At 37.4% G+C, this 13,775-nt stretch overlaps 1 protein-coding gene across 1 annotated transcript; it reads left to right on the top strand.

Annotated features, from left to right (window-relative positions):
• The first annotated feature begins 2,925 nt into the window (after positions 1-2,925).
• On the top strand, positions 2,926-11,467 carry LOC104472358 (DNA endonuclease RBBP8-like). Its single transcript, XM_010087995.1, has 3 exons — positions 2,926-3,153; positions 8,372-8,414; positions 11,360-11,467. Exons 1-3 carry the CDS (start codon positions 3,042-3,044, stop codon positions 11,457-11,459), a joined length of 255 nt encoding a protein of 84 aa, XP_010086297.1. The 5' UTR covers positions 2,926-3,041; the 3' UTR covers positions 11,460-11,467.
• Positions 11,468-13,775: the final 2,308 nt, after the last annotated feature.

The raw sequence follows: 13,775 nt of genomic DNA, 5'->3' as shown, positions 1-13,775 counted from the left end.
GAGCGGGCTGCGCTTGCCCATTCTTTCCGTTTGGGAGACTCCTGCCGGCCTTGCTGGCGCTCGGAGAAGGGGCGTGTGAGACATGCGCGACCCCTCCTTTACGGCCCGGACGCCTGTGCGTGACACGAGTCTGGTGGGACGCTGGGGCGGCTAATGCGAGGGTGGTTGCTCCCACCTGGCAAGCTCTCAGGCGCCAGGATTTCTTCAGAGCACCCAGGCGTGTCCTGAGAGTGAGTTTTCTGTATGGTGTATGTGAAAGGGGGGAAAAAATCACCGCGGGGAGGTACAGGAGAGTTGAGTTTGTAGGAGCAGCTAATGCTCAGGCGTTTTGGTGAGGGTCAGGTGTTCAGGAAGCTTTGTGCTCTCCAGAATCGCAGAGAGGCAATGTGTTCTGTTGGCGAAGTATAAATACAGATAAGCAGTTTCAGTGCTTTGTCGGCACTAACTGCCAGTGCTGATGAAAGCGTGTGTAGGAAGGCGATTGTTTATGAAGCTGCACAAAGTCCTGCGATGCCGAAGGGAGTTGGTGGTTCGAAGCAAAAGGGCACTAAAAACGTTTAGGTTGTTCTGTGAAAGGGTTGGTCGGGAGGACAGGAGCAAACCCTGTCTGAAGGAGCAGCCCTGTTCCCTGTCTGCATACAGCAGCAGGGCATTCGGGAGAGGGGCTGGCATTGTGGACTTTCCTCAGGCAGCTTCCAGTTTTCTCCCTGCCTGCAGGTGTATGTACATCCAGCTCAGGGATTTTTCCCTAAGGACCTGAAAGTCTTTTCTTAGGGCTAAGCTGAGAAGCTGACATCCCAGAATGCCTCGTACACCTGTGCAACTGCCCAGACCTGTCAAAGGCTCTCCTTGAACACTAGTTGGGAGCCCTCTTTTTGAAAGCGGTTGAACACCTGTAAAAAGCAATGTATCATTTTGGAAACTTGAAGCAGGTGTGGCTTGGGAAAACTCATTGCTCTTTTTTTCCTGTTTGTATTCAGTTGATGTGCTAATCATTTGCAGAAACTCTGAGCAAGTTTTGTGCATTTTTTTCTTACGGTCATCTTTGTGGGGGGGAAGAGAAGAACCAAACAAAAAAACACCAGGGACAGCGTTTACTAATTCTAGGGTCAGATACCTTTTTCTTGAAAATGATTCATCTGACATACTCAAATCTAAGACAGTGAGAGGAAGTTTGTTGATTTCACTGCCCTAGTGCTTGACAGAGGAAAAGATGGTTTCTGAGATATCTGTTGTTGAAGGTAGAAAAATATGAGTTTAAAAGACATTCCTAACGTCGCTAGGCAATTGGTTCCACAAAGAAGCATTGTAAGATGGCTTAATGTGACTGCATTTCAGCTGCAAAGATGCAAGCAGATTACTGGTCAACTTCAGCTGAAGAATTGTAGTCATTGCTAATTTGAAAAGGTAATTTTATTTTCTGCTAATGACTTCTCTTAATAAAGGAACAGTTACTATCTTGAAACCAGGTACTGAAATGGGCACTTGATTTTCTATGGACAGAGCATATTAAAGCAAATGTGGAGCTACTTAATGATTCCTGAGTATTCTGTCAGCTCCATTACTGTAGTGTTTTAAGTATCCTTATACTACAGAAAACATGGAGTTCAAGTGTTCGTGTGTTGTTGAGAATAAAGCTTTGTTCCATTTATTCCATTATTTTTATGCAATTTTAAAGACAGCCAGACTGAAAGAAAAGTGACTTGCTTAACACTGTGCACAGAGATATGAGAAAGGAGATTGCAACCAAGGCCTCCAGGCCCTTCAGTAGGTCACTCGCCACTGGACCAAACATTTTGTCATGGTGAATCTAGGAGACCAGCTAAACCGGTAGCTGCATTCAGATATTCTTAAGTTGCTTCTTGACTAATTGTAGACTTTTTATCATCTGAACTATAACTTGAACCTCAAAAATTTGAGAGCCAATTGCTCTTTTTAGTTGTCTATATAGACATTGTAGCTTGCTTGCTTAGGCTGCTACTTTAGGAATAGTACAAAAGATCTTAGCGGTTTTTTTTTTTCTTATGGTAATATATATTACAGAGTAGTAGAGATAGCTATGACTGCCTGGTAATGACACAGTCCCTGTTCAAAAGTGTTTGTTTAAAATTGACCACATAAAAATGAGGAAAACTTAGAAAGTCCAGTTTCACACACAAGGAACTGAAGGACAGAGAGATTGTGCGAGTATTTCAGTATTGGATGCCCAATGCCAACACAATTTAATCTTACCTTGTCTCAGACCCAGATCTGAGTACCATGCTTCCCCTCTATTTTACCTGAGGGCGTCATCTGTGCTAAGAAACCCTTCAAAACAAATGAGTATTATGGGTAAGATTGTTCCAAGTTGCGTAGGCAATCTGGCTTTTAAAACGGAGATTGATTGTTCTCCAATACTAATGTTTTAGAGATTTATAAATTTTGAGATTACTCTCCTATTTCCTTTTCATCAGAGAGTGGGAATAATTTCAATGTAGAATCACAAAGACTTTAAGGGGATATGAGCTTTTCTTTGCAGAAGGGTGTCATTTGAATCCATGTTTATATGAAGGTTGTATAAACACAAATGCATCCCTGATAAACCTTCTGACAAATGCTTTTGCTATCAGCCACATTTTGGAAGCATGGGTTACTCTTGGAAAACAGGTATTCTGTTTGACTGTTGCTTTACATAGGAAAAGAAAAAAGACCCCTAAGCATCTTAACCTAATTTTAAGTTCATAGCTGTTTAAGGCCAGGGTGCGGGGGAATTCTGTTTGTTTAGAATTACTTGTAGCAAAATACTTAGCATCTTCCACACTTTCAGGGTGACTGCCAGTATGTAAGTACATCTCGACAAGGATGGGCAATAAGCTTTGTCTTTCATCCATGGCTGTGAGTTCTACTCTGGTAAATGCAAACTTAAATGTTATTGATCTGTCATTACAGGTATACACCTGTCTTCAGAAGCTGCTTCATAACTATGTAATTTAAAACCTAAAGTGTAAGGGTGAGCCAGTTCTCCAAATAAGTCGAAGGAGTTGGGAGTGGAAAAAAGCAAGATGAATGCATCTGGAGGAAGCTGTGGAAGCCCTAGTTCTGCAGAACCTACAGGAGATTTCTTCAAGGAATTGTGGTCCAAATTGAAAGAATGTCATGATAAAGAAGTACAAGGTAAATTGTTAAAGTTTGGGTTCACAGAAGGCTGTCTGTTACCACAGGAAAGCTTTGAACCAGAGTACCACTCCTTCTGCATGGAGCTAAATATTTTGAATGCCTTATGTTATGTGGAAAGTTGGAGTGGATGATTACAAATGGTCTTCACAGATTTACCAACTAAACCTGGTTTAACAAGATTAGATTTAAACTATCAACAAGTGTAAATTAGTTGCTAGGTCAGTGAAGAAAAAGTAACATAGTGTTACATGGATTCTGTGTTTGCTTAGGAAATATTTAAATGTTACTTTACCTTTAAGGGATTATGACTCTTAAAGTTTCCAAATCAAGTTACTCAATGGCATTTTTTCTTTCTCTTTTGCCTTTGGGTTTAGTCACTTCAGATATTAAAATGATTTGCATTGTTTATTTCCCCTAATGTGAAAAATATCACTGCAGATTAATGTTACTAAAGTGAAAAGTATTTCTTCAGTTTTTAGCATTCTAAATTTTCTCAACAAAATTTATAATAGAGTTGTTTATTCTTACATTATATTTTGTGACCTGTGATATCAATTTTAGTATGGATTGACTGTTAGTGTCTGTTCATTCTTCAGTGGTGCAGGATATCAATAATGCTCAAAGTAAAGATGAATTATTGCACCATATATTTATATTCTTATTAAAATATTAGTTTATAAGTAGTATTAATAAATTTTTTTGCTAAAAATAGTTCATAAGTAGTTAAAATTTTGTTTTGCTAATCTTAAGTCACATGATACATTCTTTTGGGTAGAATTAGAACAGTATTTGACTGAATCTTCCAACAAGCATTTCCTTAAGCGTGAAATATATTAGGCTGGAATAAAAGCAGGTGAGCTTTTGTGAATTAAGTGTTTTAGTCATGCAAGTGGATCTTTGTAGACAGACCATTCTAGTGGCCTTGGTCATTTCCACTAAAATCAAAACAGTTCAAAGTCTGTCCATTTGGGTCCAGTTATATCATCACTTAATTTCAAAAACTGTGAGAGATTGTTTTATAATGTTGCATACCTCCCACTGAAAGTCTTGACTCAACAATTTGCAACACTGGGCCTTGACACTTTGTTTTAGTGATTTAAAAAAAAAAAACCAAACAAAAAAACTTCTCAATTTGGCAACTGAAAGGAAAGATGTACTAGCTAGTAGCATTTTGTTACGTTAGAAAAGTATGTGTAACCGTATGAAATATAATTCTATATTGTGTCCCAAAACACCCAAAAATATTATTTATTTTTTGTGACTTTTTGTTTTTAAATTCTTGGTGGTTCTTTTCAGAGTGGGTGTGATGTCAGCTGCAGATAAATGCGGAAGTACTGACAGAATGGGATCTGGCAATCTGTGGCATGTCTGAACAACAAAAACTGAACAAACAAAAAGCTCTAATGTAGAGAGTAATGTTAAGTGACCCCTTCTCTAGTTTCTTGGGATGTGCAGCACGTGATTTTAAAGTTTTGGTTTTCTTTATGCAAGTGAAGATACTCTTTAGAATGCATGCTGGGTGTGGCCAGATAATTTTGCCACTAGGCAGTCTTTTTCATGCCTAGCCCTTTGTCAGTATGTCCCGCACTGTGTTAGGTGAAATTAGGTCTTCCATGATAACATCAAAGACATGCCTGAAGGATAGTTAATTTTTTCAAAAGGTGGGGATCCTCTTATAGCAAATGGTACTGGAAGATGTTTTAGAAACATCAAACACAGGCTTGCCTGGACTATGCTTGCTTCTGAAGTCTATAAATAAGAATTAAAATTGACTCATGAGTTTCCAATCTAAATGTCAGCAAAAAATTATTTTAAAGATGGTGGAAGGTTGATTAAGGGAAAGTTAGTAGTTGGAGAAGAAGCTTTTTGCATGTGCAGTGCACAAGGTACTGAAGACTGTAATGGTGGAATTCTTATTTTTTACAAATCCATGAAAAGTAGGATTTATGGCACATGAGCTTGAAATGGTCAGACATATTATGCAAGTTATAATATTTATATATCTATATAGACTAGAGCATCCTTCAAGCTCATACAGTTTGAAGTTGGTTTTATTGAATATTTATATTACTGTACTGTAAAGGATGTATTTTTCCACCATGTTAGCTAAATAAACCCAGCTTCTTATTCTTTTAAACTGATAATTTGCAAAAAATTCCAAATTTTGTCCCTCTTCAGACAAAATAGCTATTATTTTATCTCAAATTCATTATGTGACAATTGATAGGACGCCTACAACCTAGTTTCCAAACATGTTGGGCATGGTCAATGTCAGTTGACTTTTCATGGAACTTAGAATTGCTCAGCAACTCAGAATAATGGTCATTAAAACTATATTTACTTTTATTTCCTACCCGTAGAGTGTGTAGGATATTTGCATAGCACTCACAAATTAGAAAGGAATTTAATAATGCTGTTTATAAAGTGACTAATTTCTGCAGGTGTTAATACTTGCATCTGGCTCAAAATAATTATATGGATACTTGCTGCATGTGGGTCTTTATCAACATGGTTCCTGAGGATGAATTTGAGTCTAAAGCTCTATACTAAGAAGAAACATTTCAGCACAGAAAATGTGAAGAGAGCTCTGTGTACAAGAAATAACTTTTTTTTTTTTCAATTTTTCCTTACCTCTGAAAAGCAGAAGATATCGATAGGGGAAAAAACTGTAGTCGTAGATGCAGAGAAAATTACGAGGAAAGCAGTCTCATTGATAGATTGATGTAGGAGAGGAAATGGCTGAAAGCTCCTCAAAAGTAAATAATTATAGAAAACAAGCCTGTAAGGGATTTTAGGAGGTCATCTAGTCCATCTCTATACCCTTAAGGTAGGATTATGTCTGTGTTATTGCTGACAGAAGCTTGTCCAACTTGTTCCAACAAAGATTCAGCATTAAAGATTCTGCAGTCTTCCCAGGCACTGTCAGTTTTAAGAAAGTGCCTTCAATGCATTTGAAAATTCGTCAGAACAGAAATTGTCATAGCCATTAATTGGAATATTACAGGTGCATAGTCTAATCAAATTGCAAGTTTCATAAAATGTGTTGTGTGCTTGATAATCTGCCTAATAGTTTAAAGAAAGCCTCCATCACTTTAATGGGGACAGTGTGTCATCTACTAAAGCACTTAAAAGCTTTAGGTAATATAGATTTATATAGTCTGCAGCTTGTCTATTCCATAGAAATACTGTGTGAAAGATAAAATTGTATTGGGAGTGTACATAAACTTATGTAGAACGTATATGCTCACTAGAGTGTTAAATAAGGAAATCTGAAAAAGCAAAGCTCTGTAAATGGGTACACTTAAAACCTCCCAATGCTCTGGAAAAGCAAAAGGAAGAGATTACACCCGATGTAGTAATTCAATGCTTTTGGATAAATGTAGCAACCTGGTTTCCTGCCTTCTCATTGCATTCATTTGAATTAAGAAAACATGCAGCCTTTAAGTAACTAGTTTGGTTCCTCCTGAATTCAGGTGAGAGGGGAGATAGTGTTACCTGTAGCACAGTGCTGGGCCTTTTGAATGCTGCCTCTTCAATTTGTGGCTCAGGTTGCCAGTGTTACAGTCCTAAATACTTGCTGAACAGACTACCTGTTCATACAGGAGATGCATTGTTGTGCAGCTTCATTCCTTCCAATGGGTGTGGAGCAGCATTAAAGCACGCTTTATAGGGGTTCTAATTGCAGATGCCTAATTGACTTGATGAACAGCGACTACTTAAAAAAATAAACCCTCTTTCTATGCTGATCTGCATGATAGAACATAACATCTCACAGGTGTTGAACACTTAGAGATAAAAGAAGTCTTGCTATATTTCCTAAGAACTTTTTTTTTTTAAGTAGTGTCTGTGCATTTTTATCTCATTGTCTCACTGGGATCTTGTAGCAGGCTGTGGCATGGGTTCACTGTGCCTCTGGCTGGATGGACTGTTCCATTGTAAGCGGCCAGAAGAGTGAACCTTCTCAAGCAAGTAGTTTTCCCCTTTGAGCTGTTCCCATTTGAGTGTGGTAGGGGAGAGAAAAAAGAAATTTATTAACTGTCTTAACCTACATTTTCTGTAGTAAGATGTAGTATCAGGTATGTGTTTTGGTTTAAATTAAAGATTGTCAGAAGTTTTCTTAAAAGTTTTCTGGTTTCATAAGATTAGCCTATTATCTATTTTGCAAGAAAGCTCACAAGACTCCTTATGTTGAACCTGTAGTTGCTCACACCTTTTCATAATTTGGAGAAAATATGGCATTGGGAAAAAATTCTTACATTACTTTCTGATGTAATTAAATAATTTCTATTGGACTTGTATTTAACAAAATGTCATGCTGTTGGAGTCTGATTATTTCTGACCGTTTATTTAGAATAGGAATGGCCAGTTTCTGTCTGTGTAGTATCACAAAAATTTCCAATAGCACTCCATCCCACTTGTTAAGCTGTGCTGTACTTAAAGCACTTTTATCTTCCTGACCCTGTGCACACACACATGCACCCAAAACCTTGCAAGCAGATTGGCTGGTGGCTGGACTGCTGTCTAGCCCCTGGGCTGTCAGCTGGCCACTCCTGTCAAGAGCATTGGTTGTATTTGCGAACTTTTTTACTTCTAAACAGAACATACTTTTAGGAGTGTGTGGGCCTTAGTGGGAGAAGGGCCACGGATGCAATATCATTCCTCAGTTCACCTTAAGATGTTCCAAAGAAGCTTTGGCTGTGAGGGTTTGGTAGCATACCTCCAATAGAGTATGTTGTCCTTTTGTGCTTTAAAGCCTTGAATAATGTATTTTTAATGTTTCCTTTATGCGTATACATTGTAATACATTTTTCAGTTCACTGGTTGGATGCTGCATTTCAAGTGTAGTATTATGCATTTATGCGTACACAGAACATATTTTGTGCTACTTATGTGGGCACAGTCAATGAAAATATATTGACAGTGCTTGGTATTAATGTGTGGGTTTTTTACAATGGTGGTTTTTATACTTGTTTAAGTGGTAATCTGTGTGTTTAAGAAGTTTCTATTTCCTAGAGATCATAATAGCTGTATTTGTTTCCAAGATCCTGTAGAACATACCCAAGAAGTCCAGAGTGAACTATTTTCTCTCCAAACTAATGACGGTTTTTCTCTCTTCTGGAGATGTCATTGGCAAACAGAGAGTTAGTTTATTGTTTCGCTCATTTTGTTTTTTAATCAGAATTCTATAACGTGTGTTCTTTTTTCCCCTTTTCAGGCTTACAGCTGAAAATATCTAAGTTGAAAAAGGAAAGATGCTTGTAAGTAATAATCCTAATGATATAATTTGTTAAAGGAGAGTCTGAGTACCATTAATGAGATGTAGTTCTTGTAGAATCCATTGAGGTTTCACGGGTTCTTCCTTCAGACATGTACAAAACTCTGCTCACTTTAATAATTCAGCTGAAGTCATCTAAAGATATATGTAACTCTATTAACTCTATACAGGGTGTGTAACCTGAATGCTGGGTTTTTCTTCCTTGAACAAATGACTTGTAAGGTTTTCTTATCTACAGTATTTCTAGGATGCCTATCAAGATGTTGACATTTCTAATATGAAGGTTAATTAGGGAGACATTTTAAAATTGAGGTCCAATAAGAGAAGTAAGTGACAAGACAACAAGACAACTTTCTTTAGAATTTTTTTTTTTGCTATGTTTGCCTTTAGTATTGTGCCTTAACTCAGCTTTCAGTCATTCAGTAAAGATTCTGGTAACAACCTTGCTAATTTTCACTCAATTCTTTGTATTTCAAGATGTATGTAACTTCGTTCATAGAGTCATAGAATGGCTTGGGTTGAAAAGGACCTTAAAGATCATCTAGTTTCAACCCCCTGCTGTGGGCAGGGTTGCCAACCACCAGAGCAGGCAGCCCAGGGTCCCATACAGCCTAGCCTTGAACACCTCCAGGGATGGGGCATCCACAACTTCTCTGGGCAACCTGTTCCGGTGCCTCACAACCCTCCGAGTTAGCAAATACTTGGTGCTATGTTTTATACTTAGAGGCTACATTTACTTTCCTGGAAAAAAAATCAATTTAACGTCTTGTTATTTCTTATGTATAATTCATAAATGCAGTAGTTATTTAATTTTTAATCTAAAAGGATGAAATTATCCCTTGCTGTTATTGTTAACTTAACCTGGTGTATCTTGAGTTGCTTCCAAGTTCTAAAATCTTAAATTGATCAGTTAATTTTCTAGATGATGAATATTATCGGTGATGTGACTGAACACATACCAAACAGTTTAATTATTGTTTGTTGGAATCTTTTCTACAATTACCACATTGTAGATACAGTAGTACTCTTGCACAGGAGGTCTTGCTCTCTTTGGTGGATCTGAATACCAGAGGTTTAGTATTTCAGGCTTGGTAATCAGCTGGCAATGAGTGCCTTATTTTGTATCCCACTTCAGCATTGGAGCTAATGACTTGTAAATGTTAGGTCAGAGACTGTTCATTATGCAAAGTGCCTTGATAGCCAAAAATGTCTGTCATGTTTATCAGGTGCACTCGAATTCTAAAAAAAAAAATCCTAGTTCCTTCTGTCATTTTAGTATCCTAGTGTGAAGTTTAGGTGGAAGGCATGGAGTATTAGTGGATGTTAATGTCTTTAGTTATTTTTCTACAAATAATTTAATGCCATAGAATGACTTGAAGGGAGCCTGAGAAAAGATTTTAACATTTTTTATTTCAGCTCTTCTGTAAGTTGCATAAACTGAAGAAAATGATATTTTTTTTTTAATGCCATAAACATCAGAAAAATACAGACTACTTTTGTCAGACTTCAAAATTTGCCATTGCCTGGCTGTACTTGGTTAATGCACTGAGGTAACAGAACTTTAACACTTTGTCCTCCCCGAGTGAAAGTACAAGTCTTAAATGGTCCCTCATGCTGTTTGCATATGCATATAAAACTGACAAGGATAATGTTGGTGTGGATGGTAGTACAGAAAAATAAAATATCTGTATGTAAATTTCAGAATTAATAAAATATGTCTGTGATTATACACTGTGGGAGTTTCTGGCTGTCCCATTCATTTTATGACCCATGATTGTTAATTTCTTGTATTAGTCTAATATGAGCAATATGAAAATGTTTTTGACTGATGAATCTTAAAGGGATAGTGCCAATTTAAAAGTATGTCTGTGTAAAACAACTGCATCAACAAATTGGTAAATGTTTTCATTTCCTGTTGTGTGTGTACTTACCAGCTTTCTGTGAGCCAATTTCATGGCTTCCTCAAATAATCCATCTCAGGCACACTGAACACAAACACCTGCTTTCATGGAATATAAAAAGGATTCCATAGTAAAAGGAAGAGCTGGGAATGAATTGTCAGAAGTTGCTCAATGTTCTGTTACATAGATTCAGCTGCTTAGCTTTTACTGAAAGTTAATTTCCTTGTAGAAAAAAAAAAAGTGTGCTTGTTGCTTATACTTTGTTTGCATCTTGAAGAAGTGTTGTGATCTGATATTAAAAGTGAAAGGGAGCTAAAAATGGGAAATTTATGTTACTGCTTTTCCTTAGTTCTTTTGAGGAGGAAATGTTCTTTGTGAATTAAATTGTCCTGGCTTTTAGAGAAGGTATTTTCCTTAAGATCTTCTATTTCAGACTTTTTTCGGGAAGAGACTTCTCTTTTCTGTGTTTTTTCATGGGAATTCATGTTCTATAGACTCTGAGAATTGCTTCTTGAGGAACTAAACGTCAATGGATCTAAAGACTTGTCAGAGCTCTACAAACCTAATGTGGCTTGCCACACTGAAGGATGCACTCACTGATAAGAGAAGACCAAAATGACCTGATTGTGTGAAAGCCCCAATTTAGCTTCCCAGCAGCTCCGCAACACAGTAAAATAAGAGAAGTGCTTGAGCTTACATCCCCTGAAATTGTTGCTTGAATACTATTAGCTTTTATGTTTTGACTGTCATCAACTCTAATTTTTATCCTAAGCAAAAATCAGGTTTATGAACAGAAGTTCAACTGTAATATTATTTAGAAACTAGCTGCTCCTTTCCTTACTCAAACATTTCTACATTGCCACTCATCAGAAAGACTTGCTTCATTTATCCTCAACTTAATATTTGTGCTGATGATAATGATGTTTCCCAAGAATATGAAAGAAACATGCCAGAGAGAATTCTCTATTGAAAAACTAATAGCTGTAATTTAAAGCTAAAACTAATTTTTTTCTCTATTTTATTTTAGGGATGCAGAGAGGCTTGAAGAGTTTTATACCAAGAACCAACAGCTCAGAGAACAGCAAAAAGCACTTCATGACACTATCAAGGTTTTAGAAGACAGGTGAGATAGCAGTGACTTGTAGCTTTTGGGTTTGTTGTGTTTTGCTCTTACAGGGTAGCTCTGGATACTTTGTAAGCTGGGTTGTTGTTGTTTTTTTTGTGTTGGTGTTTTTTTTCAGTAAACTAGTCCTTTTCTAATACAATCCAAATAGTGTGTTTTAAAGAGAAGTGTATAATTCATATTCTTCTGACTGAATTTTTTTTTTTTAAGTGTTTGGCTTGCTTAGTTTAGTTAAGATAAATAGAAGCTAAATAAATCGGTTTGGGAGGCAGACAGACATTTTAAAGCACATTCTTTCCCATCTATTTTTGTAGAGGTAAATTTGATAACAGTAGAGATGTTATACAAGTACAAAACCCAAGGGCAAACTGTATTATATACTTTGAAACTCATGAAATAACTCGTTAAGAAATCTTCGTATTTGAGGGGTTCTTTTTTATGAGTTGTCTGTTTTACCTAAATTTAATCACAGGTTCTGTCTTTTGCCTTCTTTTGGACTTGGACATTCTGATTACCTTTTGACCTGTTTGGCCTTTCCCTTATTTGTTCCTGTTTAGTCTGGTATATAGCAAAACAAAACCAATAGACATGAAATCACAGTGCATTTTTTTGTTTTTAAAAATGATACCTGTTTTGGAAAGTGCATGTTAAATTTGCTGTTAATAGCCTCTCAGAAGCTTTCTGGGAACAGGAGATCATTACATAGTAAACTATTTTCCCACATTTCTGTGTTATCTCAAGTTTTAGAGCTATGATACTCAAATTTTGCCTTCAGCTCTGTTTCTCTGTGAAAGGCATTAGGGATAAACTTATGATCATATAGGTAATAAACTTTGGCACCACATAGGTGGAGAGACATTTGCAGAATGGATGGGCTTTTCTATTCCCTTAGCAGATGAAGTACGCATGTTGTGGAAAACAAAAAGAGTATTTAAAGTGGTTTAATATAAGGAGATGAAAATACTGCGTTTACTACACAGTTAGCCAGATAAGCTAGTATGAAGAGGCATTTCAGTATTTTAATCTTTCCATACTTCCACAATATTAAAATACCCATCAACCAAGATGACACTAACGTCCAATATTCAACTGTGGAATTGGAAATTTAAGTGTTTTGTTTGGTTTTTTTAATACTTCATCTGCTATCAGCAGCAATGCAGAACTCTTAACTAATTGGTCTTTTATTTAGCAGGCACAAGAGAGTCTGGTTTTCACTTTGGTAGTGCTGTTAGCTTTTTGGTTTATACCAGAAATAGATACACTTTAGTTATCACCTGTAAAGTGAACACACATTTCATTGCATGAATGAGTGTCAAGTAAGATGTATTGATCATAACAAGCCCTTTTCTAATAGTGGATATTCTTTAAACAGCTGTTCTAAACCATTAGAGACAGTGTAGGCAATGCCTCACATGGACGTTTGGATCCACTTCTAATTATTGGTGTTTAGATAAAGGATTTCACATTTGGTTGGTATTTGTTACAAAGCAAACTTACTATTTGTCCTTTTTATTTGATTACTTTGCCTTATGACTGTGGTGGGTTGACCTTGGCTAGACACCAGGTGCCCACCAGGCTGCTCTATCACTCCCCTCTTCAGCAGAACAAGGGAGAAGATCATGCATCAAGATAAAAAAGCTGGTGAAGGGTCTGGAGCACAGGTCTTAGGAGGAGCAGCTGAGAGAACTGGGGTTGTTTTGTCTAGAGAAGAGGAGGCTGAGAGGAGACCTCATCACTCTCTACAACTACCTAAAAGGAGGTTGTAGTGAGGTGGGTGCTGGCCTCTTCTCTAAAGTAACAAGTGATAGGACAAGAGGAAATGGCCTCAAGTTGCATCAGGGAAGGTTTAGGCTAGATATTTGGGAAAATTTCTTCACTGAAAGAGTGATCAGGCATTGGAGCAGGCTGCCCAGGGAAGTGGTGGAGTCACCATCCCTGGAGGACGTGTAGATGTGGTGCTTAGGGACGTGGTTTAGTGAGTTAGGTGTTGTTGGGTTTGACTTGATGATCCTTGAGGTCTTTTCCAACCTTACTGATTCTATGAAAAGCAGTTTTATAAAGCAAAAAGCCAAGGCCATGCGTGGAAGCAAAAGAAAACAAACATTTTATTATCTCCTTCCCATCAGTAAGCAATGTCCAGACACTTCCCAGAAAGCAGGGCTTCAGTAGGCATAGCGGTTGCTCCGGGAGACAGACATCATACCAACAAATGCTCCCCTTCTCCTCCTTTCTCTTAGCTTTTGTTGCTGAGCAGACATCATATGGTATGGAATAACCTTTTGGTCAATTTGGGTCAGCTGTGGCTCTGTCCCCTCCCAAG

Source organism: Pterocles gutturalis, unplaced genomic scaffold (genome assembly GCF_000699245.1).
Source record: "Pterocles gutturalis isolate BGI_N339 unplaced genomic scaffold, ASM69924v1 scaffold45766, whole genome shotgun sequence".
In the NCBI taxonomy this organism is placed as follows: domain Eukaryota; kingdom Metazoa; phylum Chordata; class Aves; order Pterocliformes; family Pteroclidae; genus Pterocles; species Pterocles gutturalis.
This window is presented reverse-complemented; position numbering and strand designations above follow the sequence as displayed.